Source organism: Leptinotarsa decemlineata, unplaced genomic scaffold (genome assembly GCF_025532065.1).
Source record: "Leptinotarsa decemlineata unplaced genomic scaffold, Ldec_3_MD MMD2_P_RNA_scaffold_14, whole genome shotgun sequence".
Taxonomy (NCBI): Eukaryota; Metazoa; Arthropoda; class Insecta; order Coleoptera; family Chrysomelidae; genus Leptinotarsa; species Leptinotarsa decemlineata.
Window position 1 is genome coordinate 6,669,296 of NW_027412528.1, and position 11,173 is coordinate 6,680,468.

At 29.7% G+C, this 11,173-nt stretch overlaps 1 protein-coding gene and 1 long non-coding RNA gene across 2 annotated transcripts; one reads left to right on the forward strand and one right to left on the reverse strand.

Moving 5' to 3' along the window:
- Window positions 1-1,074: 1,074 nt before the first annotated feature.
- Window positions 1,075-6,862, forward strand: LOC141483116 (uncharacterized). Its single transcript, XM_074177458.1, has 5 exons — window positions 1,075-1,312; window positions 1,860-2,567; window positions 3,436-5,253; window positions 6,026-6,247; window positions 6,301-6,862. The coding sequence occupies exons 1-5, from the start codon at window positions 1,171-1,173 to the stop codon at window positions 6,507-6,509; spliced, it is 3,099 nt and encodes a 1,032-aa protein (XP_074033559.1). The 5' UTR covers window positions 1,075-1,170; the 3' UTR covers window positions 6,510-6,862.
- A 449-nt stretch (window positions 6,863-7,311) lies between these two features.
- LOC141483117 (uncharacterized) lies at window positions 7,312-10,969 on the reverse strand. Its single transcript, XR_012465920.1, has 2 exons — window positions 8,589-10,969; window positions 7,312-7,511 (listed from the first exon to the last, which is right to left on the reverse strand). It is a non-coding gene; the product is annotated as an uncharacterized lncRNA (long non-coding RNA).
- Window positions 10,970-11,173: the final 204 nt, after the last annotated feature.

Consider the following 11,173-nt stretch of genomic DNA (forward strand, 5'->3'; position numbering starts at 1 on the left):
CAAGAGAAAAAAGCTATTTTTCATAGACATAAAATAATAAAATTGAATTCAAAATAGTTTTTGAAAATATTTTTTTTGGATTTCTACTCACTCCATCGTTATTCAAAAAAAAAATCCATGAAGAGAAGTAGAAAGAAATTAAGTTGAAAATAAAATCTCAATTATGCAAAGAAGTTACTTTCAGATACAAACCAGAATGAATATTGAATAATCATTTTTTCTATTCAATTTATTTCTAATTATTATGCAAACTGTACATAAGTGATATCTTGAAGTCAACAATCATGGAATATATCATAATATTGTTCTTGTCTCCCATTTTACTTTTATGTTTTTCATCGAATTTATATTAGAATATATCCTTTCTCTCAAATCTTATTTTGTAAAATTTTGTAAAATCAATATATATATGATCTATATCACTAAAATAACTTGAATATTTGCCAATGGTTGATAACATTTATTGTGACTATTAGATTTCTTGAAGATCTCGTTAAATGGTTATGTGGATCCCTCTTAATTCTGACACTTATTTTAGTGTTTTCGTATTTGTTTATTCAACAAAACAAGTTTGACTTCATTACAACTGTAAAAAATGTAGTGTATAACGTTGCAATATTTTTAAATTATATATTTAAGAGTAATGACAGCCAACAAACAACAATAACAAGATCGGCCGAATTCCTCGAATTAAACATTAACACAGTGGAGAATCCTGATAAGTACAAGTTATACCAAAAAACTATTCTAAATAAAATTCAACCTGTTGAATTTTCAAATGGTTCTCGATAGCTCACAGTCCGTACTTATGTCACTTACTAAGAACAAGAAATTCAACGTTACCGATATATCAGCTATATTGCAGCTATCTATCTTTGATGCATGAGTCAAGAGTCAATGTTCTCTTTCTAAAAGCAAATCCAACCTATAATTTCAATATTGTCAATGTGTACAGATTACAACAAACGAATTCGCTACCCACTGGACAGATAGTCTTAGTAGCTGAGGCCAATACTACATGAAGAAGAAGAAGAACAACAAACGAAGTTGTATGCACAAAACAGCCTAGCTGTTTTGTGGTTGTATGTTTTTGAATGATAGGTGAAAACTGATGTGAATGTAAATTTTATAGACCATTAAAACGTAGGACTTCGGTCAGCAGCGTGGTTTATGGTCATGTATTACCTAGTAAAATTTGAAGATGGGATTTACTACATTTGTAGTAAATCTCGAATAAATAAAACCACCACTTTTATAAGTGTGAGGTATACTGGAGGGGCTTGGTATTCAGCTACAATTATAGCTTCTAACAGTAAGTATATATGCCTACCATGTAGACTAAAAATTAAAAATTCATTCATCATAACAAATGCTATAATATAAAGGTAAAAAGAAGGGACTTAATATACTGAATTTCTTAAGTGAAGAAATGGAAAAGTGCATTCCAGAATTGGTAGGTTTGTCCTGGAGGATGATTATATATCAATTAATAATATGTAATGGTGTTGATCTTCTAACAAAGATTCAGTCAATGTATGTGTGACATCTTTCACTTGATCTGAATGCTGCTGATTAATGTATTTACAAATAAATATAGAATTCTAGTGAATGATTGATTCCATATTATTTTTTAGAATGCATTCAAAAGTACTATGCTGAATAAATATGTTGAAGCAGTCTTTATTTTTGAAATTAATTTTTGAGTATGAATATAAAATTGTCAATTAGAACTATTGAGTTATTATAAAAAATGTATTTTTTTGGACCAAATTCCAAAATTTCAGAATTGAATTCAATAAGATGACTATATGTAGTAGAAGCCTAGAAGTACACACCTAACCTAACCTAACCATTTACAGATGATAAATCTGCCCTAGTAACATTGAAAACAGAACTGGAGAAAGAAGAACACATCATAATCCATTCTGATGTAGAAACTGAAACAAGAAACCAAGATACAAACAATGATTTGGAAACTGAAGAATTGTTACAACCATATGCAGCCATAGTTGAAAACTCAAATATAGACACTATATCAGTTACTACCGAAAAGGACCTCAAAAAAGACAAATTTCCTGACAAATGTGAAGCTGCTGAATATAATTCAGTTAGTTTTGAGACAGAAACTGGACCATTTATTCTAAAAATGATTAAGGATCCTATTTCTGTTAATGAAAACACACTCCTTTGCACAAAAAGTAACAACAGTATCACTCTGCAAAATTTACCAAAAAAAAATTCTATTTTCATTTCAAGTAATTATCTGATGAATAGCAAAGGTAATGTGAGTTCAACAAATTTTGAGATGGAGAAAAATAATGTGACACTGGATATTGAAAAAAGTATACCAACTGTTGTTGCTTCGTATGAAAATCCTATTTTGAATATGGAAGAGTTACCTTCAAATGATGGAAATGTAATACATGATTTTCCGGAAATAAAGGAAAATCTTCATTTGAATAACATGAAACCAAGTTGTAGTGGAATATTAAACAGATCAACACTTTCTAATACAAATAATAAAAAATTCATAGTACCTGATGTTTTAGAAAATGATCTACAAGAAGGTATGTTCTTATCAAAAAGATGTGATCATCTGAAATAGTTCAAAATGATTTTTAATTGATATCTCTTTGAAACAAAACAATATCATTTTAAAAAGGTGAAGGTTTGCTCAGTCCAGTTGATTCTATTTGTGGATTGTTAATTTCCATCAAGATACTACATGCCACTATCTGCTGCAGAGTGGACGATAATTATATATAATACCTAGGTGCACTCGGCGTCTGACCTCTTTCCTTTTTAAAATTATATTAAGGTAACAAACTTACTTTTTTTCTCATCACCGCAATAACTACATCAATTACAAAAACTGTAAGCCTAATGAAAGTAATTTTCAAAAACAATGCACTCCAAGGGATATAGAGTCGATGAAAAGTAGATATCCTGTTTCATTCAGGAATGGTCATTGCAGGAAACCTATACAAAAGGTATAAGTGGGCTGGAGATCCATCAGATAACAACTACTTTCTTGGTTAACACCTCGATGAACATTGGATTACATCTGATGAATTCTCTTGATAGAGTTCCCACAAGGGTTTCCCTGCAATCGCTTGCTATAAAGACGGAAACTTGATCGAATCATTCGGGATGATCAAGCTATAGACCGGTTTTGGGATATTTCCCTTCATCAGCATAAGGTTGGATATATCAGATATAATCCAATGTTCGTCTAGGCATCAGCCATGAAAGTAGTTGTTTTCTGATGGATCTTCGTTTTACCATATATCAATGGTATAGTTAAGCTGCAATGAGCATTCCTCTATGAAAATCAGGATACTTTTCAGCATTTGAATGACTTATTATATTTTTTAATTGATATACTTTTTCTTTACCAATGTGCTTTTAATTGTAAATGTTCAATTTTGTTTTTAGCTGAAGATAGAACATTTCTGGTAAAAAGAGTTGGACACAAGCAGCATTCGTGTTATTTTTGTAAGAAAGTTCTCTTCCAGTTGCCCAGACATTGGTTCAAAGTTCATTTCAGAGAACCCGAAGTACGAGAAATAATGGAATTGCACCAACAAAATTTTCAAAGAAGGAAAAAAATAAATGACTTAAGGAAAAAGGGTGATTTTGAGTATAATCAACTGAGTGTAGATAGAGAAAACATTGTTATGAGAAATAGCAATATGGCAGATAGAAAAACTCGTCCTTGCCCCTCATGCTTGGGTTATTTTAGTAAAGATAACTTACGGCAACATAAAAAGAAATGTTCACCGAAGAAAGGCGACAGATGCCTTCAAGGAAATTCACTCAGGCTAACCAATTATATTCATGTTAGGGCATCAGAGATGTTGCGAAACCAAATTGCTCCCAATATGTATAAAGATGAAGTTAGCAATCATTTTCTTTTTGATGAAATATTGATAGTTTACGGAAATTTCCTCTGCATTAAATACACTGAGTCTCATCTAAAAACACATATACGGGCCCAACTACGATTACTTGGGCGATTCATGTTACAAGCCAAAACAATAGATCCTAACATCAAGTGTTGTAAAGATTTAATGCATCCTTCTTGCATTGATACAGTGCGAAAGGCAGTTGATGTAGTTGCTGGATTAAATCAAGAAAGTGGTATATACAAACATCCTACAAATGCAAGAACTTTGAGCACTGAATTTAAAAAAATTTTAGAAGTGGTTTTATCTGAATGTGATAAAAATGAAGACGAACATTTACGTAAATTAACAAAAGCAATGACTCGCCGATATAATTTAGAATTGGCACCTTATATAAACCGAATATGTAAATTAAGTGAAAACAGACATAACAGGTTGAAAGAAGTAAATAGTTTGCCAGAAAATAAAGACGTTGAGGATTATTTGGAATATTTAACTAAAGCAGCAGATTTCCATCACAATTGTTTAAAAATAAAATTTGTCTTTGAAGATTGGAATAAGTTATGTCAGTATGTTTTGGTAGCATTGGCTGTTTTCAATAGAAAACGACCAGGAGAAACACAAAGGATTGAATTAGATGACTTCAATAAAAGAGAATGTGTGAGTGAAAAAGATTTTATAAATCTTACTGAACATGAAAAAATTCAAGCTAGCAAATATATTCGTGTTGAATTTAAAGGTAAACTTGGCAATACCACTGCATTACTCGTAGATAAAAACCAGATTCTTCCTTATCTAAAAACTATAATCAAATATAGAGTGAAGGCTGGTGTTCATCCAGAAAACCCATATTTATTTGGCTTTCCATCAAAAGATAAATATAAAACTTATGACACTTACAGATGCAATCGTCTATTTTTAGAAGACAGCGGTATAAATAAAACACTAACATTCACTAATTTGCGAAAACATTTTGCAACAGAAGTTGCTAAGGAAGGTACTTCTCATGAAGAAGAGTTAAGAATTTCAAATTATATGTCACACAAATATAATATCCACAAAACATTTTATGATCAAAGCACACCTTTAATAGATATCACAACAGTTTCTCAGCGTCTTGAAAAAAGTGCCAAAAAGAAAATCAGAAAATCAGAAGCTCCTGTCCCAAAAAACAATGTAAACAATAATACTTTGAAACTAACAAGAGCTGAAAAGAAAGGTGTTGAAGGCATGGCACTAAAAAAATTGAGAGGGCTAAGAAAGAGCAGTGCTGAAGATGTAGAATATCAACCAGAATCGAATTCTGAAGATGATGAACTGGATCAAAGATTAATTAAATCCTTTTTAGGTACACTTTTATTTCATCTAATCAGTTGACTTGACATAGTATTTTGTAAAATTCTACCTTTTTCTGTATATATTCAGTTGGTTTTTATATTCCATTCAATATTTCATATATTCAAAAAATAGATATTAATGCTATTTAATCATAACTGAAGTGCATATCAAATCTTGACATCACTTCCATAAATAATATTGTAAAAATATTCGTCATTCAAAACAAACTCTTTTCCATACTATAGAATAAACAGATTCTACAAATAATTAGATTTGGTTGTTATATCTTTTTAACGAGTTATTTGCTTTTTATTCAAAACTAACCTAAGAGGAGAAGGCCGATATTGAAACTGGATAATTCACATTGTCATAATCATGCTAGAACTAGTGGTGACAATAGTCAGTGAAGTTACATCCTTTCATTCAGTAGGTCAAGGTTGGTTATTTGTAGTCCCTGGTACTGTAAAGTTTTAAAAATCGTACTTTTATGGAAATATCTTCAAATAGGGGGATAGATGTCTGAATGGAAATTATCAGAATGGTCTATCAAAACGTTACCATATTTTTTAAACTAATCATGCTGTATGTTTTAACATTTATATTCCCGATAAACTGATTTCTAAAATAGATTGGCATAAATAATGGCATAATTAAGTAAAAAATAATTCAAGTTGAAAAATGTACTTCGAAAGTTTTTAATACTCAAGTTTATGTATCAAAACTTGTAGCCAACAAATGTATTTTTAACATATTATATTATTGAGAAATTACTTATTTTGTAGGTAAATTCAAAAAGAGAAAGTTGTGGAGTTCTGATGAAAAATATGTAACACGAACTTACTTCAAAGATGAATTGGCTAACGATACTTATATTCATTCTGATAAAATACTTACACTGAAAAGTAAATATAACGAAATACTGAAAAACAGGAGTGTTCCTATGATCAAACAGTGGTTGGAACGAGAAAAAAATGCAATAAAAGAACAAGCAGATGGAGTGAATGGTATAATTTTTCATAATTTTCAAATATATATTTTATATTGGAATATTTCATAGCAAAACGATCAAGATATTCTTCTATGGAAAGAGAGATATTAGAGAGCAGTACTGAAAAACACTCATTTGATGGATCTGAACCTTCATTGGCAGAACTTGAAGATCTAATTGAAGAGCATGATGTACTGAAACACAGAAGTGCTGACTCACTTTTACGCAAGTTCAGATATATGCAGAGAAAAAGTAAAGAATGTGAAGAAAAAAAATAGTTCCCAAAAGTTTCATTATTCCCCTGATTTATTTCTTTTTCTGGCTCTGAATTGAGTAGTGGGTCCGTGGAAACTCACTACCATGTTGATACCATGTATGTTTAATTTTTTGGTCCTTGAAGGTATTTTCTTTCATAATTGTAGATGAAAAATCATTTTCTCCCAAACTTCCATTCAGCAAAACACTATTCACTTATTATAAAACATTGATGTTTGATATATTTTATTTCATTTTCAAAAGTATGAATGTTTTTCTCCTTCTATTCTTTATTTTTTTTCCAATTCATTTAGTGAAAACTGATTTTTCCCTGAATGTATACCTGTGTGTCTTGAATAAATTGTCTTAAAACAGAGATGTAGTTTTAATATTTTTTTGAAATGGGTCCTTAGTAAGATGTGAAGTTATCATTTGATGAAAACAGTGCTTGTCCATAGTAACATTTTCATTTGAGAATAAAGTAATATCAAGCAACCAAGTTTTAATAACAAAAATATTTACAGTAATTTTTCAGTGATTTATTTTTGTGAGTGGAACGTTCAGTAATGTGTATGCGAAGTTGATGTGGGTACTCATTTTCATCGCTATGCAATATTGCATTCGAAAAGTTCACATATGAACATTGCTTGCAATACTTCAGTAAGCTTGGGTCAATATCATTGCTAAACATTGAAGTAATATACACATGATTATGAATTAATATAACATATAACTTTGGAACAACCTTGCTTCAATATTATGCAATTTTATAAAAGGTTCGCTTATAAACATCGTGTGTAAGAAGGAAAATAAATAAAGACTAACTGAAAATTTAAGATTTTTTCATTGGTAACTTAAAAAACATTTTTCATTTGTTATAATAAGGAAAATCTAAAGCATCTATAGTTCCTGGTAATTCTACTCAGTCTTTTGTCTTTCATATGGGACTGGTATATTATGCAGCCAAGTCATGACTAGTTTTCCAAAGTCTTATATCTGTTATTTACTATGTGTTCTGACAGCAGCTAAAATGAAACATTTCAGAACATTATTGATTTATCAAAGTTTGAGGAGAATAATTTTCCGATAATTTTGTGTTTTTATAAATTTCATAAATGAAAAAGTTTAGCGTGAATATTCTATTTCTTTAATTTTTTTGTGACCCACTTCAATTCAAAATAAATAAATAATATACATATATTCTTTTTTGACAATAAACTACTTTCCTTACCATTACAATGATGAACATTGAATTATATATCATTTGAATGACCTATATTCACTCTAGAAATATAAGCAGAATTTTCGAATCATCACGACTGAACACCACTGTACCAGTTTTTCCCTTTCATGATTTTTTGTTCCGATTTTACTGATAGTGGTCTACACTCTACAAGAGCCAATGTCAAAATTCATTTATGGTAGTTCTCAAGTTGAATTGAAAAATGAATTTCATAATGCGCACTTAATTTTTTAGCATTGGGATGAACATGGCAGTAAAATATAATGTTCATTCTAGTATTAGTCAGCAAAATAGTTTTCCTCCATAGACATTCCAACATTGTTAAAAGTTAAATATTTAGTCAATTGATGATTAGTTCAGCATTAAAAAATGTTAATTTTTATTGTTTTTTTGTCTGATAATTCTACATAAAATTATCCTGATTTCAAAAATATGGAATATGCAACAGTAACTTTTATGTAAACTTTTTTCCAACTAATTATTTGTAGGTGATTAGATGTTATAGTTTTACATCCTCAATTAAACAACAGGGCCACTAAGGTTTAAAACCTTAGATATCCTTTTTTCAAACTTGTATATACAAATTAATAGGTAGTTATAATGTCTAGTAAATCCCAGCTTTTTCATTTCTACATATTTTCATCCAAACTGACAGTCTAGATTTCTTATTCCTTGATTCATCATATGAATTTATTTGAATTCTTGCTAAGCATAGATTAACACTTTAATCAAAACTTCGCAGCTGCAAAAGATTAGTATAGTACCTATAAAACTCATTTACAATGATTAAACAATGGGTTTGATATTTTTCAAATTTCAATAACTATTTGCTACCAAAAGTTTAGTCAGATAATATTACTTTAGATTCTACCCTTCAGTTCAATTTCTTATGAGCCCCGTTTTCTTTGTTTTTCTGTTTTCAGGTAATAGTAATATATATCTTCATTATTTACTTGAAAAACATCATGGTTTATTTTGTTTATTCTACTCATTGACAGTATAAGTCCGACGTAAGATTCCTAGAAACCCAGACATCTTAGTCCGACGTCCGACTTTGACTCATGCGTCAAAAAGACATACCTAGCTTCGTTAGGTAGCAATGTGGCAAATATACCAGTAACGTTGAATTTATTCTTCTTAGTGGGTGGCGTGAATTCATATTTGACTCATTTTATTACGGACTATGAGCTATCGAGAACCATTTGGAAATTTAACAGGTTAAATCCCTTCCAGAATAATTTTATCCTGTTATCAAGGTTTCTTCACTGTGAATCGAGAATATATTATTCGTGTTAATGTTTAATTTCTGGATTCAGTCGATATTGTTATTGTCATTTGTTGGCTGGCATTATTCTTAAATAAATAATTAAAAAAATTTTAATTGATCGTTCATTTTCTTAGGAAACAGTGAAAAACATTTTAGCACACATTGCAAGGTTGTGCAATACATTTTTAACGCTGTAATGAAATCAAACTTGTGCCATCCAAAAAATGTATCCTTGGTTATGATATGAAAATGACATGAGGACAAGTTCAACCTATAATGGAAACGATTTTAAATCCAACACAAAATTTCTGGTGCAATTGCTCAACCAATAGAACGGCGCTAATGCTTCGAATGGACCAATGGATGAATCCACCACAGATTGATCAGTGAATTTAGAAACACACCCAATGTCACAGGAATTAGAGAAGGCTGTGATAATGTCAATGATTTTACTTTTTCATTCATTCCACATCGACCACTGCTTCCAGATGCATTTCCCATACAGTGTTGTTCCAAGTGAATTTGTGAAGGTGCATTGGTTTTCGTGGTGCACACTGTGTCAAACAAAACTTTGAAAGCAAATTTTGGCATTTAATTTTTCGGGCGGAAAAAATTCAATTTTGTCACTAGAAATAGATAGATTTTTGTCGTTTCTAACTCGATTTTTCTGGCAAAAAACCCAGAATTACATTCTTTCTATCGAATTTAGTATTTTTTCGATTATGAATAAATAAATTTCAATTTTGTCACTAGAAATAGATTTTTGTCGTTTCTACCTCGATATTCTGGATTTTTTACCGAAAAAACGAGATAGAAACGACAAAAATCTATTTCCAGTGACAAAATAGAAATTTTTGATACATAACCGAAAAAATACTAAATTCGATTGCTAGAATGTAATTCTGGGTTTTTTACCGAAAAAATCGCGTTAGTAACGACAAAACTCTATTTCTATTGACAAAATTGAAATTTTTGATTGATAATCGAAGAAATACTGAATTCGATTGTAATTCTGGGTTTTTTAACGAAAAAACGAGATAGAAACAAAAAAAATCTATTTCTAGTGACAAAATTTAAATTTTTGATTCAAAACCGAAATTATACTAAATTCGATTGCTAGAATGTAATTCTGGGTTTTTTACCGAAAAAATCGAGTTACAAACGACAAAACTCTGTTTCTAGTGACAAAATTGAAATTTTTGATTGATAATCAAAAAAATACTTATTTCGATTGTAATTCTGGGTTTTTTGACGAAAAAACGAGATAGAAACGACAAAAATCTATTTCTAGTGGCAAAATTGAAATTTCTAATTCATAACCGAAAATATACTAAATTCGATTGCTAGAATGTAATTCTGGGTTTTTTACCGAAAAAATCGAGTTAGAAACGACAAAACTCTATTTCTGAAGACAAAATTGAAATTTTTGATTGATAACCTAAAAAATACTGAATTCGATTGTAATTCTGGGTTTTTTGACGAAAAAACGAGATAGAAACAAAAAAAATCTATTTCTAGTGACAAAATTTAAATTTTTGATTCAAAACCGAAATAATACTAAATTGGATAGCTAGAATGTAATTCTGGGTTCTATGACGAAAAAAACGAGATAGAAACGACAAAACTCTATTTCTATTGACAAAATTTAAATTTTTGATTGATAACCGAAAAAATACTAAATTCGATTGTAATTCTGAGTTTTTTGACGAAAAAACGAGATAGAAACAAAAAAATCTATTTCTAGTGACAAAATTTAAATTTTTGATTCAAAACCGAATTAATACTAAATTAGATTGCTAGAATGTAATTCTGGGTTTTTCACCGAAAAAATCGAGTTAGAAACAACAAAACTCTATTTCTATTGACAGAATTGAAATTTTTGATTGATAAACGAAGAAATACTAAATTCGATTGTAATTCTGAGTTTTTTGACGAAAAAACGAGATAGAAACAAAAAATCTATTTCTAGTGATAAAATTTAAATTTTTGATTCAAAACCGAATTAATACTAAATTAGATTGCTAGAATGTAATTCTGGATTTTTTACCGAAAAAATCGAGTTAGAAACGACAAAACTCTATTTCTATTGACAAAATTTAAATTTTTGATTGATAATCGAAAAAATACTTATTTCGATTGTAATTCTGGGTTTTTTGACGAAAAAACGAGATAGAAAC